The following is a 14683-nucleotide window of genomic DNA, read 5'->3' as shown; positions in this document are numbered from 1 at the left end:
AAAATGTAAATATTAAGAAGGTGCAGTTTGAGCTACAGAAATGTTTGTAGATGTATGGTCTTTTTCTAGTTAACAAAAAGTACCGAATTTAGCAAATTTGTAGTTGCAAATAATCATGTTTTAATGGTTACATCACCCCAGAAAAATTAAATCCCTTCTCAATAAAATGACAAATTAGAATAAATACAAATAAGATTAAAATTCATTATTTGCTAAATTAAATCTGGATTAAAATGGCTGATTTAAAAATCAAAGTAACTAGTCACTCACATGGCTAAGAGTTAACACAAAAACTACTACACAGCAACCACAAACATTCATTGTATAACTTTTCTTTTATATGTGGTTAGAATCCAATTACAGATTACAGGTGACAATTTATTAGATGCAGGTAAGAAAAAATTATTCCTAATCAGAAAAAAAGTCTACAAATATCTCTTCTTATATTCTGTATTATGAATGGCTTGCATCATTATCATCCCCAAACTCACTTCTCTTCCTTTATGCGCAGGACACCTTTAAATATTGCTTTTGCTGTGATGAATCAGAGAAACTATTTCTGATACATGGGTGCCCTCTTTTGGATCTTTCCCATCATTACATTTATCCATCTTATTGAACGGAGGGTAAAAACACACACAGTCAAATGAAGTGGATCAAGCTGTGGTATGGCCTGTCCTGCTGGAGCTTATCTTCTTTATTGGATAAAACTCGTTGCCCACTGTCCCATATCAGACAAGGATTTGATGTGGGATGACTGGTAACATTTTCCCCTTGCCCAGGAATTTCCCATGTTCCTCATTGCCACAAGCCTCCTTGATGGGACCAGGGTCATGTGCCAACCCACGCAGAGGTAAGCAAGGGTCATTGTGGGTCCCAGTACGGAGATGCATGACCCAGAAAATACCCAACATCCTGAGCCTCCAAGCCTAGACCCATGCTGACCCAGTGTGTGGCCGCACAGCACTTGAAATTCTCTGGGATCCTGCATTGTCCTGTGCCTTCTTGCTTCACCCACTTGATTCCCTGGATCCTGTGCCTTTACACTGACACCTGTGAGGGCTCTCACCACTTAGGGTGCATCTCTGGAGATCCCCACTTACAAAGAAGCACCCACAGATTCCCAGGGCATGTCTGTGTAAGTGAAGAAAGTTGAGCAGGTGCTCCTGAAGCTTAAGGGGCCTGATCCTGCGTGGAAATTTCTGGGGTGCCCCCCAAGAGCCGTTGGAGAATGTGGGCAGATCCAGGTTGCCTGTACTCTCCCGCCGCAGAGCAAATAGATGTCCACTGCAATAAAGTGCCACTACCTTTTATTGTGCCACTTCTGTGGCACAATGCAGGACAGAGATGTCTATTGCACTCAAAATATATTTTTTTATGGCAGCACAAATGAGATACCAGCTTATGTCTATTTCTACCTTTAAATGCTGTCTTTACACAGCAGGTATTTGAGCTCATTCTTGAAGAACTTCCAGTAGTATTGTAACTGAGGTGCTCATTAAAACTTATGAAGCTCAGTGCAGACTTCTGCTTTAGATAAACTGAGAGCTTACCAAGGATTTGTTATCAAGTCCCAAAGTTCCTAAATTAAGAAAACACTATTTTCAGAATGGATGATAAAGTCTGAAAAATAATATTCATGTCTCAGCTGCAAGTCCAGGCTGACGTACAAGAGTTCCAGTATGTGCTGAGAGAGGTAATGAAACTGCAGTGACAACCACCAGTATATGTCTTTAGTTCCTCCACTTTCTCCATTTAGGATTGTAAACCCATCCAATTCAGCCAGAAACAAATACTAATTAACATGCACCTAAGAACATCAGATTGCTCATGGCATGTTACTGCTGCATGCACATACCTTATCAAAGTTCTTGCCTACAAAAAACCTCACTTTTGGGGAACAAGAGAAATTAATGAGCTCAGACCCAGCAGCATGAAAGCTAGCCACTATAAAGAGAGTCAGAAAGCCAGAGGCTGAATCATTTCAATTTTTGCAGATATCTACAAACTGCCTAGATTGAACCAATAAGAAAAAGAACTGATGTTCACCTTTCAAACCAGAAAGGCAGCCAGACCCCTGCAGTGCCCCGTATCAGGAGGTGGGGGGCACTAGAGCACGCCTCTCAGCCTGCTGGTCACCGCAGAGAGTCGGGAGATGGGCAGTTCCCCCAGCCATGCTTCCTTTTCAGCCTCCGGCCAGCTAAGGAGAGGGCCTGGGGGGAACCCTCCCCCGCACTTGGCCACCAGCTGAGGTGTCCCCAGCACTGGGGAAGGGGGGGAAAGAGGGAAAAGCCCCAGCTGGGTGTTTTGTCCTCCCCCCCCCCGGACCCTGTGCCTAGATCTGGTCCCTCTAGCCATGCCCCCTCCTCAGCCTGGGCTGGTTGAGGAGGGACTGTGGGCCCCCCCAACCCTGCACTGGACCCCCAGCTGGGGTCTCCCTGGTGTGGGCATAAGGTGGGGAAGAAGGAAGCTCCCAGCAGGGCATTTCTCCCTCTCTTACCCCCCATACCCAAAGCCAGGACCTGGGCCAGTCACCCAGCCATGTCCCTTCCTTGGCCAGTTGGCTGGCTGAGGGGTGCGGGGGGGGGGGGGAGGGGGGGGAGAAGAACATGCCCCCCCGCCACCCACCATTCAGCTCTGGACTCCCCAGCAGGGCTGTGCTGAGTGCAGGGGGTTGGGGGAGAGAAGCTTGCAGTGGAGACCTTTTTCCCCCACCACTCCCTCCTTGGTAAACCTGCTGGCCAAGGGGGGTGTGTGGCTGAATGATGGCTCCAACTACCAGCTTCGGCTGAGGAAGGAGGGGGGGGGGGAGGGGGGGGGAACTTATCTCCTCCTGCCTGGCTCTGGACCCCTAGCTGAGCAGTGCCCAGTGCTGGGGGCCAAGGAAAGCTGAGTGTGGGGGCCATTTTTCCCTCCTAACTCCCTCCTCAGCTGGCCCGGTGATCACAGAGGAGGCGTGGCTAGGTGATCATCCCAGCTCCTGGCTTAGGTAGAGGGAGTAAAGCCCCCACTGTGAGCTTCTCCGCTTCTGGGAGCTAGGGCGATTATATGGCCATATTTCTTCTTTGGCCGGCAGGCTGGCTGAGAAGAGAATGGGAGGTAAAATGGCCCCCAGTGCAGGCTACCTCTGCCCGTGCCAGACACAGTCTGGCTGAGGGCCCAGAGCCAGGTGAGGGGGCCCCTTTTCTCCCTCACTCCCTCCTCAGCTGATCTTCTGGCCTAGGAGGGGGCATGGTGGGTGATTGCCCTGGCTCCTGGCTGTGGGGAAGCCTGCAGTGGAGACTTTATTCCCCCAGCCCGAGCCTGTGCAATCACCCAGCCACACCTGCTCCCGGCTGGCTGGCCGGCTGAGGAGGAAATGGGGGTTAAAGATGGACCCCTCCGCCTGGCCCTGGACCCCAGCCAAGCTGTGCCTGGTGCAGGATGGGAGGGGCCCAACGTGGGGGCTTTACTCCCCACACCTAAGCCAGGAGCCAGGACAATCACCCGGCCATGCTTCCTCTCTGGCCAGTGGGCAGGCTGAGAAGGGAGTTTGGGGGGGGGGGGGGAACAGCCACCCTCTCCCTCCCCTCCCCTCCCCTCCCCTCATTCCAGAACCCTGGATGGGCTGTGCCCAGCATGGGGTAGAGCTTCCAGTGGGGTCTTTACTCCCCCTGCCAGCATGGGGGGAAGCCCACAGTGGAGCTGTACTTCCTCCACTCCTGCTGGGAGCCAGGCTGATTCCCCCTGGCCAAGTGGGGACCAGAGCTGGGGAATCCCCACCCCCGTTACAACTGGAGGCCAGGCTGCCCTGCTCTGTTGGAGCAGAGAGCACAGCCTGGGGCTGCACAGCACCCTGGGATGCTGGAGGACTGTGAGTTAAGTTGAATCAGGAGGGGATCTGGGACAGAAGTTCCATAACTGGTTTGACATAAATCAGCTAAGTCTGATGCTACATCCATCCAGGTTTATTTTAAATCAGTTTCAGACATTTTGAAAGTGGTTTAAGTGTACTGAACTTCTGTTCTGTTACAGGTTTAAACCAGTTCCTGATCACTTAAACCTGCTTATGTGTAACTTCTGTCCACAGCCCAGCAGACTAGAGCAGTGGTTCTCAACCTTTTCATATTCAAGGCATTACTGAATAACTTTTTTGTATTTAGCAGAAGCCTCTGTGAGTGCAGGCAGAGGGAGCCCATCCTTTGCTTTGCACAAAGGAGACATACCCCTCTGCCTTTGCCTGGAGGTGTGCATCCCAGGGGCACCCTAGATGAAAATTGCTGTTTTAGGTGCTCCACTTCTTACAGGATTCAGCTGAGACATGTTAAAGCTGATTTTACAGAAGTGTTGAGCTCTCACTCTATGAAGACCAGGATCATTGTCTGCAAGACGGGATAGTCAAGCTTGGCTTTATTTTTATTCTTTAAATCATTGCTGAGAATGATTTTCTTCCCTGCCTTACATGCTCTCTCTCTCCCTCCCAGACCCAGTTTTCAGCTGCATTTCTAAAATTAGAAAACAATGAGAAACAGGCACTGGGAATAAATGGGTCTTCTGGAGGTGCTTGTTTTTCCTAAGCACACCTACCCCTTAGGAGGTGTCAGCCCCCTAATGCAATTCAAGTGATGAAAGGGGATGATGCCTTTCAGCAGAGTCCTGCTGTTGGGACTCTCCAATGCCATCCTGCTGAGGGCTCTCTCTCTCTCTCAGTGTGTGGCAATGGCCAGGACAGTGCCTTTTGTGGCTTAAACTACCCCCCATTGAATTCCTACACCCCATGCCCCCAGAGAAGCAGGCTCCCAAGATCACCAGAGGACTCCAACTTCCTCTGCAAGTACACACCTCTCCTCCGGCTGCTGCTGCTTGACTGAACATCCTGCCGGCCCCAAGGACCAGCCATAGGGGAGAGCCCAAGTCACTACTTCAGGGAACTATGGTGCCCAGCTCCTCCTACCAAAGCAGGCTTGTTTGGACTTGGCAGGTCTGGGGAGCCACACTGTCTAGTCCATTCAATGCCAGTCATTTTGTGATGTAGGGATACAGCATGCCAGCATGGGGATATTGCCCTGGCTTCAAAAGGGAGAGGGTGGTTGGACTCAGTGCCAGCAAGCTGTGCAGATGCCAGGGAAGCACAGAAGTAGCTTTGTTGTGGCTGCTGCTGAGCTGTCATTCTGCAAGAGGGAATTATGGACTTTCCTGGGGTAGGTTTGGTCATGGACTATAAAGTACCTGCTATGGGAGTGAAGCCTGCAAGAGAAGCAGCAACTGCAAGCACCAGTGCTCAGCTCTGTAAGTAGACGGGCAGTGGGGTACTGAGGTGTGAGCAGCGTGGGAGCTGCACAGAGATCAAACAAGAGCATGGGGACTCCGGCAGGAAAGGGCAGGGAGGAGCAATGAGGCACCTCCACTTGGTGGGAAGAGCACCAGGGCACCCTTAAAAGGAAGGGGTGCTGCATTACCCCAGTTGAGAATCACTGAGCATGGCAAGCTTCTTCAGAGAAAAGAATTTTGAATGTACTCTATTCCCAAAGCAAGAAACCATAAAGAAATAGATCACCCAACCCATACTATATTTCCCCACAAAATAGCTAACAGGTACAAAATTGCTTGTGTCACCTCTGTCTGCAAGATGGCTGCTCTCTGCTCTTTTGCTGTAAGAGACTCTTTCAGCACCTCAATATGTTGTTTGCTGTCAGAGAATTGGTTTGTGAGGGTCTCCAGCTTCGTCTGTAAAGCCAGCAGCTCTGTGTCCTTACGTGACAGCTCCTGTTTCACCTGACCAATCTAAAGGAGAAACCCAACAGGAGGAAGAGAAAAGAAGATAATTAACAGTCTCACCTTTAAAACAGCAATGAAAAGTTAGTATTCATCCAATTACCAATGAAAAGGATACTATTTTAAAGATTGTCACCACAGAACTTTAAAGACTTCATGTATCTACAAGGTTGGGTTTCACCTCATACACAGGATATCAGAAAAAAGAAGACCAGACAAGTAATGAGTGAAACCCATCCTCAGCCATCGTTCATCATGCCAACCATGATTAGTTACTTGACAGGCAGTTTTTTACTGAATATGAAGCAGACATGTACTTGATATGTACAATTGTTAGGTGCCTCTTATAGACCTAAACAAATCAGATATATTTAGTATGCTTTAGAGCGCTCTCCTTAGAAGGTGTGTTTGCCTTTCCAGGGCAATTATGACAGGTTTCTTGCCTTCGTCACCATCCCAATTGCATCTCCGCAAAGAACATCACTGAAACATGCCTTTAATTGTCGCACTCTTTGTGAAACTACAATTTCACCCCTCCTAGGAAAAGAAATTTCTTGAAGTGGATCTGAATACGTTATAAAATAACTGATACCAAAAATTTCCACTTATCATTCCCAAAAAATGTATTTGGAAACTGCCCTGTAGTGAAGATCACTGTTCACTTTTAAAGTCCACTGAAGTCAGTGACAACATTTCCATAGGTTTCAGTCAAGGTGTGGTCCTATTCATGCACAAATAATGAAAAATTTCAAAGGTCTGTTTAGAGATGGTGTTAAAGCACAATCTAAAAACAATTACCATCTCAGACACACTGACTCAGACTTGAAGACAAGAGTACATGCTTAATGAGAAATTCATTGAGCCTTAAGGTAGACATAAATTCTAGGTTTCTAATCAGACCTATTGTATGCCTCCCCACTTTCCAACAAAAAATGGCAATTAACAGGTTGATCCAAAAAATGGATAGTTCATTGTGAAATCAAATATATACAGAAATGTTTTAAGCAACTTGCAAACAACTTCCTTTGTGGTGCTGGCAACCCAACTCTATTAGCATCATGTTAAATATGTGCAAATCAGAAAGTTGAAGGAGATAATGAAAAAAAAAAAATCAGATTCCTGCCCCCCCCCCAGATGAGTGACATGCACTAAAAACAGAATGAATGATAAAATATAATTGTAATAATATAAGGTGATATTAGAAATGAATGGACGGAACAAAGTCAATGAATTTAATTCCTATGTCCTTCTGCTAAAGTGCTGCTTTTATGTACATCTTTACCAGAGGATGTTAGTTTTTCTAGCACCAAATGATGTCACCAAACACTGCTGCATTCCATTATAAAATGACATATAAGAGAGCGAGCAAGAGAGAGAGAGCAAAGGGAGGAACATTTTGTGTGTGTAGAAACTGTGTAGAAACTGAAAACAGCATAACATGATTTTTATCCTTTTGTAATAGATAAAATGGAGGGGAGTTAAAGAGAATTTCCTTTACAGAATTATTAAATGTTCTTTACTTAATTCTGACTGGAGATGAGGCAGTCTATTTCTAACTTTAATTCTATTTACTACTATCAAAAACTTCCAATAAAAAATTCCATTTCATTTAGCAGAGCAATATGCAAGTGTGTATTGTAGCATTCAAATTATGCTTCTACTGTGAAGAACTCACACTGCAACTCCTACTCCAACCCCCCCAGCTATGTTAGTATCCTTAGGCACACCACAAGAAAAAGCAAGTGACTGCAGTATTTGGGGATAGTTCAGTTTTATGCAGTCTCTAAACCAAAAAGTGTGTGTGTACACACACACACACACACACACACACAATTTTTTCCCTACATATCTATATCTAATCTATCTGTCTAGATAGACAAATAAACTTCTCCCATTAAAAAGCCACACATAGGCTAGGAAAAGACACTTCAGATCCATCTTGAAATGAAATTCTACACCTTTTTAATTACAGATATTTTAAACAGGTAAAGTGTTTTGCTTACATGCAAGGACAGTACAAAATATTAAAAGTCCCAGGCAAAACCTTAAATTTACTGGACCTAGAAACCCAACATCTGAGCTGCAAGCCCAAAAAGCCCCTATGCTCAAGGTTTCTGGAAAAGAATATGATAGTGTTCAGAGCTCCAAAGAAAGTTAAAGGCAGCATTAAGTGCTCATATCTTTCTTCTCTGTGACGCACACGGATCACCCAGCACATGCAGTATTTAAAAAAGAAAAAGTTTTAACATACACTGCTAACACAACACAGGGGCAGATTTTCAAAAGCACTCAAATCTTTGTTAAGTACTTAACCAAAGGCCAATTTTAAAAAGTACTGAGCACACACCAGTTCAAACTGTTATAGTTATGGAAACATTTACAAGACAGGTGAGCATGGTTTTTTTGTTTTTTTTTAAATTGGCTGTTTATTTTGATCCCTAAGTGAAGCATAGCATCATTTGAAAATCTGATCCTAATGGTGGGTGCCATGCACTTTAGAAACGCTGCCCATCTGTGAAATAATCACTAAAGTAGAATCGTTGTCTCAGAGAGCAAATATGGGTAGTCAGAGTGTGTTTTAAACAGTGAGGCTACAGATGCCAAGAGGATGTGAACAAGAGACAGATGCACAGTAGGGGAGACTGGTTAGTTCTACTATTAAAGACGCAAGGTGTAAGAGAAGCGTAAGCTACCCAGAAAGTCATAGAGCTGGCAAAGGCCCAGCAAATGGCCACTGCACACAAAGAGAGAAATCTTACGGCAGAGACCTCAGCTTGGGGACCAGCCGCTATCTTTTTCAGCTCCTCCCCTTGAGCCTCTTTGGCACTTAGCTCTTCCTTCAGTTGATCTACCTGCCACGACATTGTTATTCTTTTCAATTTCAACATTTATCATCTTTTAGCTGACCTCTTTCAGCCAACAAAATGATTACAACTCATTAAAAACTAAATAGTAAGGTCAAGATTGGTCCCTCATTCCCTTCTCTGTCAAGATCTCTGGGGGTTAAAGTCACTATACTGTCAAGTGCTCAGGCAAGAGTTTCATTATCATCCTTGCAAAAATTGACACTACAAATGTGGCTGCAGCTATTATTTCAATTGTAGTGCACGTGGCACAACCATTCTGAAATAAGAAACAAATAGAAAATTCAGGCAGAAATAGTAAGAGAAAATCCTTAGCTTTAGAGGGACAAGCTATCCTGAGGCAGCTACTGATGCCAACAAAATATCTTATTAAAAAGATGATTCTGTGTACTTATAAAACAAGACAGGACTGCAGGGTATGGCTGAGACATCAGGATTGGAGCTGGACAAGTCACAAGGGGGAACAGGCTGTTAAACCAACTAGAGTTAGGGAGCAAGTTGTCAGCAGGAAAAGAGAGAGCACAAGGGACGGAAGCAGGACAGAAATAAGCCAAAGGAGAATGTGTTCATTAGGCCTAAAGAGAGGGATGGAGAAGCAAACTGCTAACAAGGTGAGGCAGGAAATAATAGACAATTTAGTAGCAGACATGAGGTAGAAAACAATTTAAATGGTCTTTTCATATTCTTATTATTGGGGGGGGAGGTATTCAGTTTCTAGTGATAGTTCAACAGGATGAAAGGAGAAAAGTTTTTCTTGGAGTAAATCATTAAGCTGGATTTAGTGGAAGGTTATTAACAAGTCTTATTAAGTCTTATTAATGTATATTTCTTCTTTAAGATGATACAACAATTGTGTTCAACACTCTCCAGTAAGTGAAAACTATAAGTATAAAACACATCAGTTCAGTACAGTGATAAGAGCTCCAAAGAATCCAGTAGAAATAAAGTATAAATCAACTGTAAATTCTACACAGTACAGTAATTTATTTGTGCAACCTCTGTGCCTGAGGACCAGCATTTCCCAATGCCACCTGCATACAAACATCCCCAAATGTATAAATGCATCTAGCCACCAGTGCTACAGTGGAATCTGTCTGTCCTGTGACAACACTACTGAAAGGACAACACAATTGAAACCTAAGCACTCATGCTCAAAACAACACTGAAATCATGTTAATCCTTTTGGTCATAGCATAATGATCCATCAGCTCATACAGAAATAGTTTTTTCCTTCTATAAAGTATATTTAAAAAGCCTGTTAGATTAAATTAACCTAAACCTATCAAAAGGATTATAAAGGGCCCAGAGATGCACAAAAAATTCCAACCAAGTCAACAGAAGTAGTGAGCAGAATTTGGCCCTTTTTCTTATTGAGCATACAATTCCTTAGTTTCTCTTAAAAATCATGAGGCTATTCCATTTCAAAGCCAAGTGTAGATACCTTTGCATCATTTCCAAGTGGTTAGGGTAATATGCAAGTTCCAACTACATCCTTGGTTGAATAGCTAAGTATAAACACTTTTCCCATCTCTTCCCTAATATTTAGAGAGGTCATGATATCACTATCACTTTTCTCATTACCTTATTTTTCATGAATTTGGAATGACTACGATACACCTCCATTTGCTTCATTTCCTCCTCCCGCTCCTCCGTGCTCACAGCTCCATTTGACTTCAGCATCTGGATCTCCTCTTCCAAATCCCGGAGACCTCGCTCCATGGAGGAGATTTTTGAGTCCTAAAAAGGATAAGATGAGATAAAAAGCAACATAATGTTAAATGACTTGTTAACCATGAGAGGAACAGCAGACATGGGTGTGCTGGAGCTATAACTACCCTTCAATAGATGATCCTAAAAGAACTGGTCTCCACCAGTTTAAACATCACCCATTTGAAAGCTAGCATATAAATTTTGTGAGACAGCCATTTTTTCACCTCATTTCTGAAAGCAAAGGAGAAGTTTAAGGCTAAACTAGCATGTTGCTAGCGCCAGAGAATGGAATGAGCAGTAAGGCCATGTGAAAAATGTAAGCTTGCAGTCCACGAATGTGTACAACAGATAATATGATGGGACATGTTTAGCTCTAATTGTAGAAAAGGCAGATTCACATCAACTCTAATCCAAGGATATGGTATAAAAACACATGAAACATGTTACTTAGCTAAGTTCAATGAGGTGAGGGTTAGAAGTTGGGGAACAAAATAAGCACTATAAAGTAAAGATGAGATGCACAAATATCAATATAGGCCCATAAGGATAAGCCTTTAGGACAGGGGTGTCAAACATATGGCCAATAGGCTGAACTTGGCCCATGGAGCCCCATAATCTGGTCCCTGGTGCTGTACCACATGCTGTGGTAGACCAGACCTACACACAGTGCCCAGGGCATGTGGTGCTTGCTGGGGCCGGACCCAGGATGTATCACATGCAATGCTCACTGGGCACAGATTCTCAGCTACACTACTCACTGGGGCTGATCCCAGGTCATGCCATCTGCAGTGTTCACTAGGGCTGGGTTCTAGGCTGTGCTGCCCATTGTGGCCAGTCCTGGGCTGTGCTGACTGCAGTGCTTGCTGAGATCTAGGCCTGGGGCTGCACCAACTGCACCACTTACTCGGTCCAGATCGCAGGCTGCACCAAATGGGCATCTTCCTGGGGATAGGTCCTGGGCTGCACCACCCACACAGCCCAATTGGGCTGGCATCCCAGACGGGTAAATTCCACATACACTGGGTCAGGCATGTGGGGGGCAGGAGGAAAAAGGCATGGGCCTATTCTAGCCCATGGACCAGCCCTACACCATTCACCATTCATCCAGCCCTCGGGGCCAGGTGAGTTTTACACCCCTGCTGTAGGGGATGCCAACCTATAGTCAGCTGTTCACACTTTTTTACATTGCTAGAAAAAGCAAACAGGTAAAATATTATAGTTCATATTTTTTTTGATTTAAGAGACTAAATGGAAATTTTCCAATCTGCTCAATGCATTTTTTCCATGGAACTCTCTAGTGTTAGGAAGAGTGGGAACCGATGTACACAGCCCAGAACTTTATGCTTAATAATGTACATATGAATAATGATTATTCATTTTCCAAACTGCATCCACTAAAAGCAGCCATCGCTCTACTCATGGATGTTAAACCCACATTAGTGAGCAAGTCATATCCCCTGCTTTGCAGGTACTTGCAGGTCGCAACCTAAATTTTTCACCAAATTTGTTATTAACTCAGTAAGCTCAGTCTATGTTTGTGACATACCTATGTTTTCAGCACAGACCATTTTTTTAATTTGTGGTTGTATAAAAAATTGTTACAAACAAGTATCCAAATGTGTGAAAACATCAATTTGTTTTAAAAAAGTATTTGCTACAGAGCTTATTAGGAAAACAAAGAGAATGTAAGGTGAATTTAAAGCAAAACAAAAAAATATTTTGCACAAATTAACATCTTACAAACTGCTAGTATTGTTTCTGGACACCTGGCACCTCTTGGCTGCAATTATTTCCTGTAAGTTTAGTCCCAACAACAGTGCCAGAGCCACTTTCAGGATGACATTCAAGTGCTTTTCACTGCATCTTGAGCACAGTTTTGATTGTTAATGTCCATTTTTGGCAGAGAGAGCTTCCTGATGTGGAATTCAATGAAAAACACAGAACTCATGGTCTAGATCAGGGGTGGGCGAAATGCGGCCTGGGGGCCAGATGCGGCCCACCAGGCCATTCTATCCAGACCGTGGGGCCTCTAAAAAATTTAGAAAATTAGTATTAAACTGTCCTGGGCTGCCTGTCATGTGGCCCTTGATGGCTTGCCAAAACTCAGTAAGCGGCCCTCTGCCCAAAATAACCGCCCGCCCCGGTCTAGATACTCTGTCCCTTACTCTTGAGTTTTCCCCCAAATCCTGTGTTACTTCCCAACATGGAACAAGTCCTGCCTGTTGCAACACTCAGTTCCCTTCTCCAGTCCACATCTAATTTATTCAAAGCTGTGGTCATCTGTTGAAAAGGTCCTTTCCTTTAGTTGGCACTAACTCCAAAAACCCATCTGTCACATTCATTTCTTGATTGACAACCTGAACAAACACAACTAGCTGTGCAACATCATTCACATCTTTGCTTTCTTCAATAGCTAGTGAAAAAGAAGCACGTGCCTTTTCCTTGTTTTACAGGTGACTGCAAATTATCTGATAAATCAGAGATTTTGTTGGCTGCTATGTTTCTTGAGAGGCTGCTTTTTGCGTAAGTTTGTCACTTCTGTAGGCACATAATGTCTGCAGCCTTCATCATTTCTTTCTTTAGGAACTCTACCTCAGCAAAAGGGCTTTGAAACAGCTGCTATTTCTTGGAAAAGGACACAGCTAACTATAACTATTCCAACACTTACTTGTAGGATGTGCTTGTGTGAAAATGGATTGTTGCTTTTTCAAAGACTATTTTAATTCACTCAGTTTGTCTCCACACAACTTCCCTGTAGATTTGTCATACCTGATGCCATGGCATAACTTAGAATATCTCCTAACATTGTGTTCTGTGCTTACATGTAAGGACATAAGAACATAAAAAGTGCCACAATGGGTCGAACCAATGCTCCATCTCACCCAGAATCCTGTCTCCAACAGTGGCAGAAGTGGATGGTTTAGAGCAGTGGTTCTCAATCTTTAAAGACTTAAGGCACCCCTGGGTCTTGGAAACTTACTTGGAATGACCTGGAAAATGCCAGCTGTCAGTTTTCTCTCTTTTTTTTTTAATTATACAAAAATAATATAGCAGTGCTTTTGTTGCAAAAAACTCTGGAAGACTACAACTATCAATGATGTGGACATAGGTGTCAGAAGCGCACTGGCTAAGTGTGCCGATGACACTAAACTTTGGGGCATAGCATCCACACCTGAGGACAGGCTAGTGACCCAGGCTGACTTGGATAAACTTAGTAAGTGGGCGGATACAAACCTGATGACGTTCAATATTGATAAATGTAAGTTACTCCACCTCAGGGGAAAAAACCCCACAGCATTCTTATAGGCTCGGCAGTGCTACGCTTGCTAGCACCATGGCCGAAAGAGACTTAGGGGTCATGATTGACCACAAGATGAACATGAGGCACCAATGCCATGTCGCAGCTGGCAAATCAAACAAAACTCTGGCTTGCATCCATAGATGCTTCTCAGGTAAATCTCAGGATGTCATCCTCCCACTGTACTTGGCCTTGGTGAGGCTGCAGCTGGAGTACTGTATCCAATTCTGGGCTCCTCAATTCAAGAAGGATGTCAAGAAGCTTGAGAGAGTCCAGAGGAGAGTCACGCACATGAACAGAGGACAGGAGAAGAGGCCTTATGAAGAGGCTGAAAGCCATGAGACTCTTCAGCCTGGAAAAGCACAGGCTCAGAGGGGACCTGGTGGCTGCTTATAAGTATATAAGGGGGTACATCAGGATCTGGGAGAACGTCTGCTCACCAGAGCTCCCCAAGGAAAAACAAGGACCAACAGTCATAAACTCCTCTAAGTCTGTTTTAGGCTGGACATAAGGAAAAAATTTCTTTACTGTCTGAGCCCCCAAGACCTGGAATAGACTCCCTCCAGAAGTGGTGCAGGCACCTACTCTGGACTCATTCAAGAAACGTTTGGATGCTTATCCTCCCAGGATCCTTTGCCCCAGCTGACTTCCTGCCCCTGGGGCAGGGAGCTGGACTTGATGATCTTCAAGTTCCCTTCCAGTCCTAATATCTATGAAATCTATGAAACTATTGATTTCTATTAAAATCTCTGGATTTATCTTGTGAATCATGTTTACACACCTAACAGTGCAAGCATTGCGTGGCACACCCTCAACCTCCTCAAAAGAATCTCCAGGCACCCCAGGGTGCCATTATCTCCTGGTTGGAATCACTGATTTAGAGGGAGACTGTTGCACTGGCTATATCTAAAGTGATCCATCCCTGATTCACTTTTATCAGTTTAACGGTGCCAGAGAAAACATCTCCAATAGTTCTCTTTGAAAGCTATTAATATGTCTATCACCCATGAATTTGTCTAGATATAAAACACACAGGCTTTCCATTCACTTCTGTGAA

At 44.3% G+C, this 14683-nt stretch overlaps 1 protein-coding gene across 9 annotated transcripts in view; it reads right to left on the bottom strand.

The window, feature by feature from the left end:
* Window positions 1-14683, bottom strand: part of ERC1 (ELKS/RAB6-interacting/CAST family member 1) — a 490045-nt gene that overhangs the window by 338644 nt on the left and 136718 nt on the right. For 8 of the 9 annotated variants that reach the window (XM_059726510.1, XM_059726512.1, XM_059726507.1 and 5 more), the window contains exons 5-6: window positions 10200-10355; window positions 5596-5763 (exon numbers count right to left, since the gene is read on the bottom strand). In XM_059726510.1, the coding sequence (XP_059582493.1) occupies window positions 5596-5763; window positions 10200-10355 (324 nt within the window). Of the gene's footprint in view, window positions 1-5595; window positions 5764-8522; window positions 8607-10199; window positions 10356-14683 lie in introns of all 9 variants that reach the window. The other variant, XM_006258283.4, reaches the window with a different exon arrangement.

Source organism: Alligator mississippiensis, chromosome 4, assembly GCF_030867095.1.
Source record: "Alligator mississippiensis isolate rAllMis1 chromosome 4, rAllMis1, whole genome shotgun sequence".
NCBI classification, from domain to species: Eukaryota; Metazoa; Chordata; order Crocodylia; family Alligatoridae; genus Alligator; species Alligator mississippiensis.
This window is presented reverse-complemented; position numbering and strand designations above follow the sequence as displayed.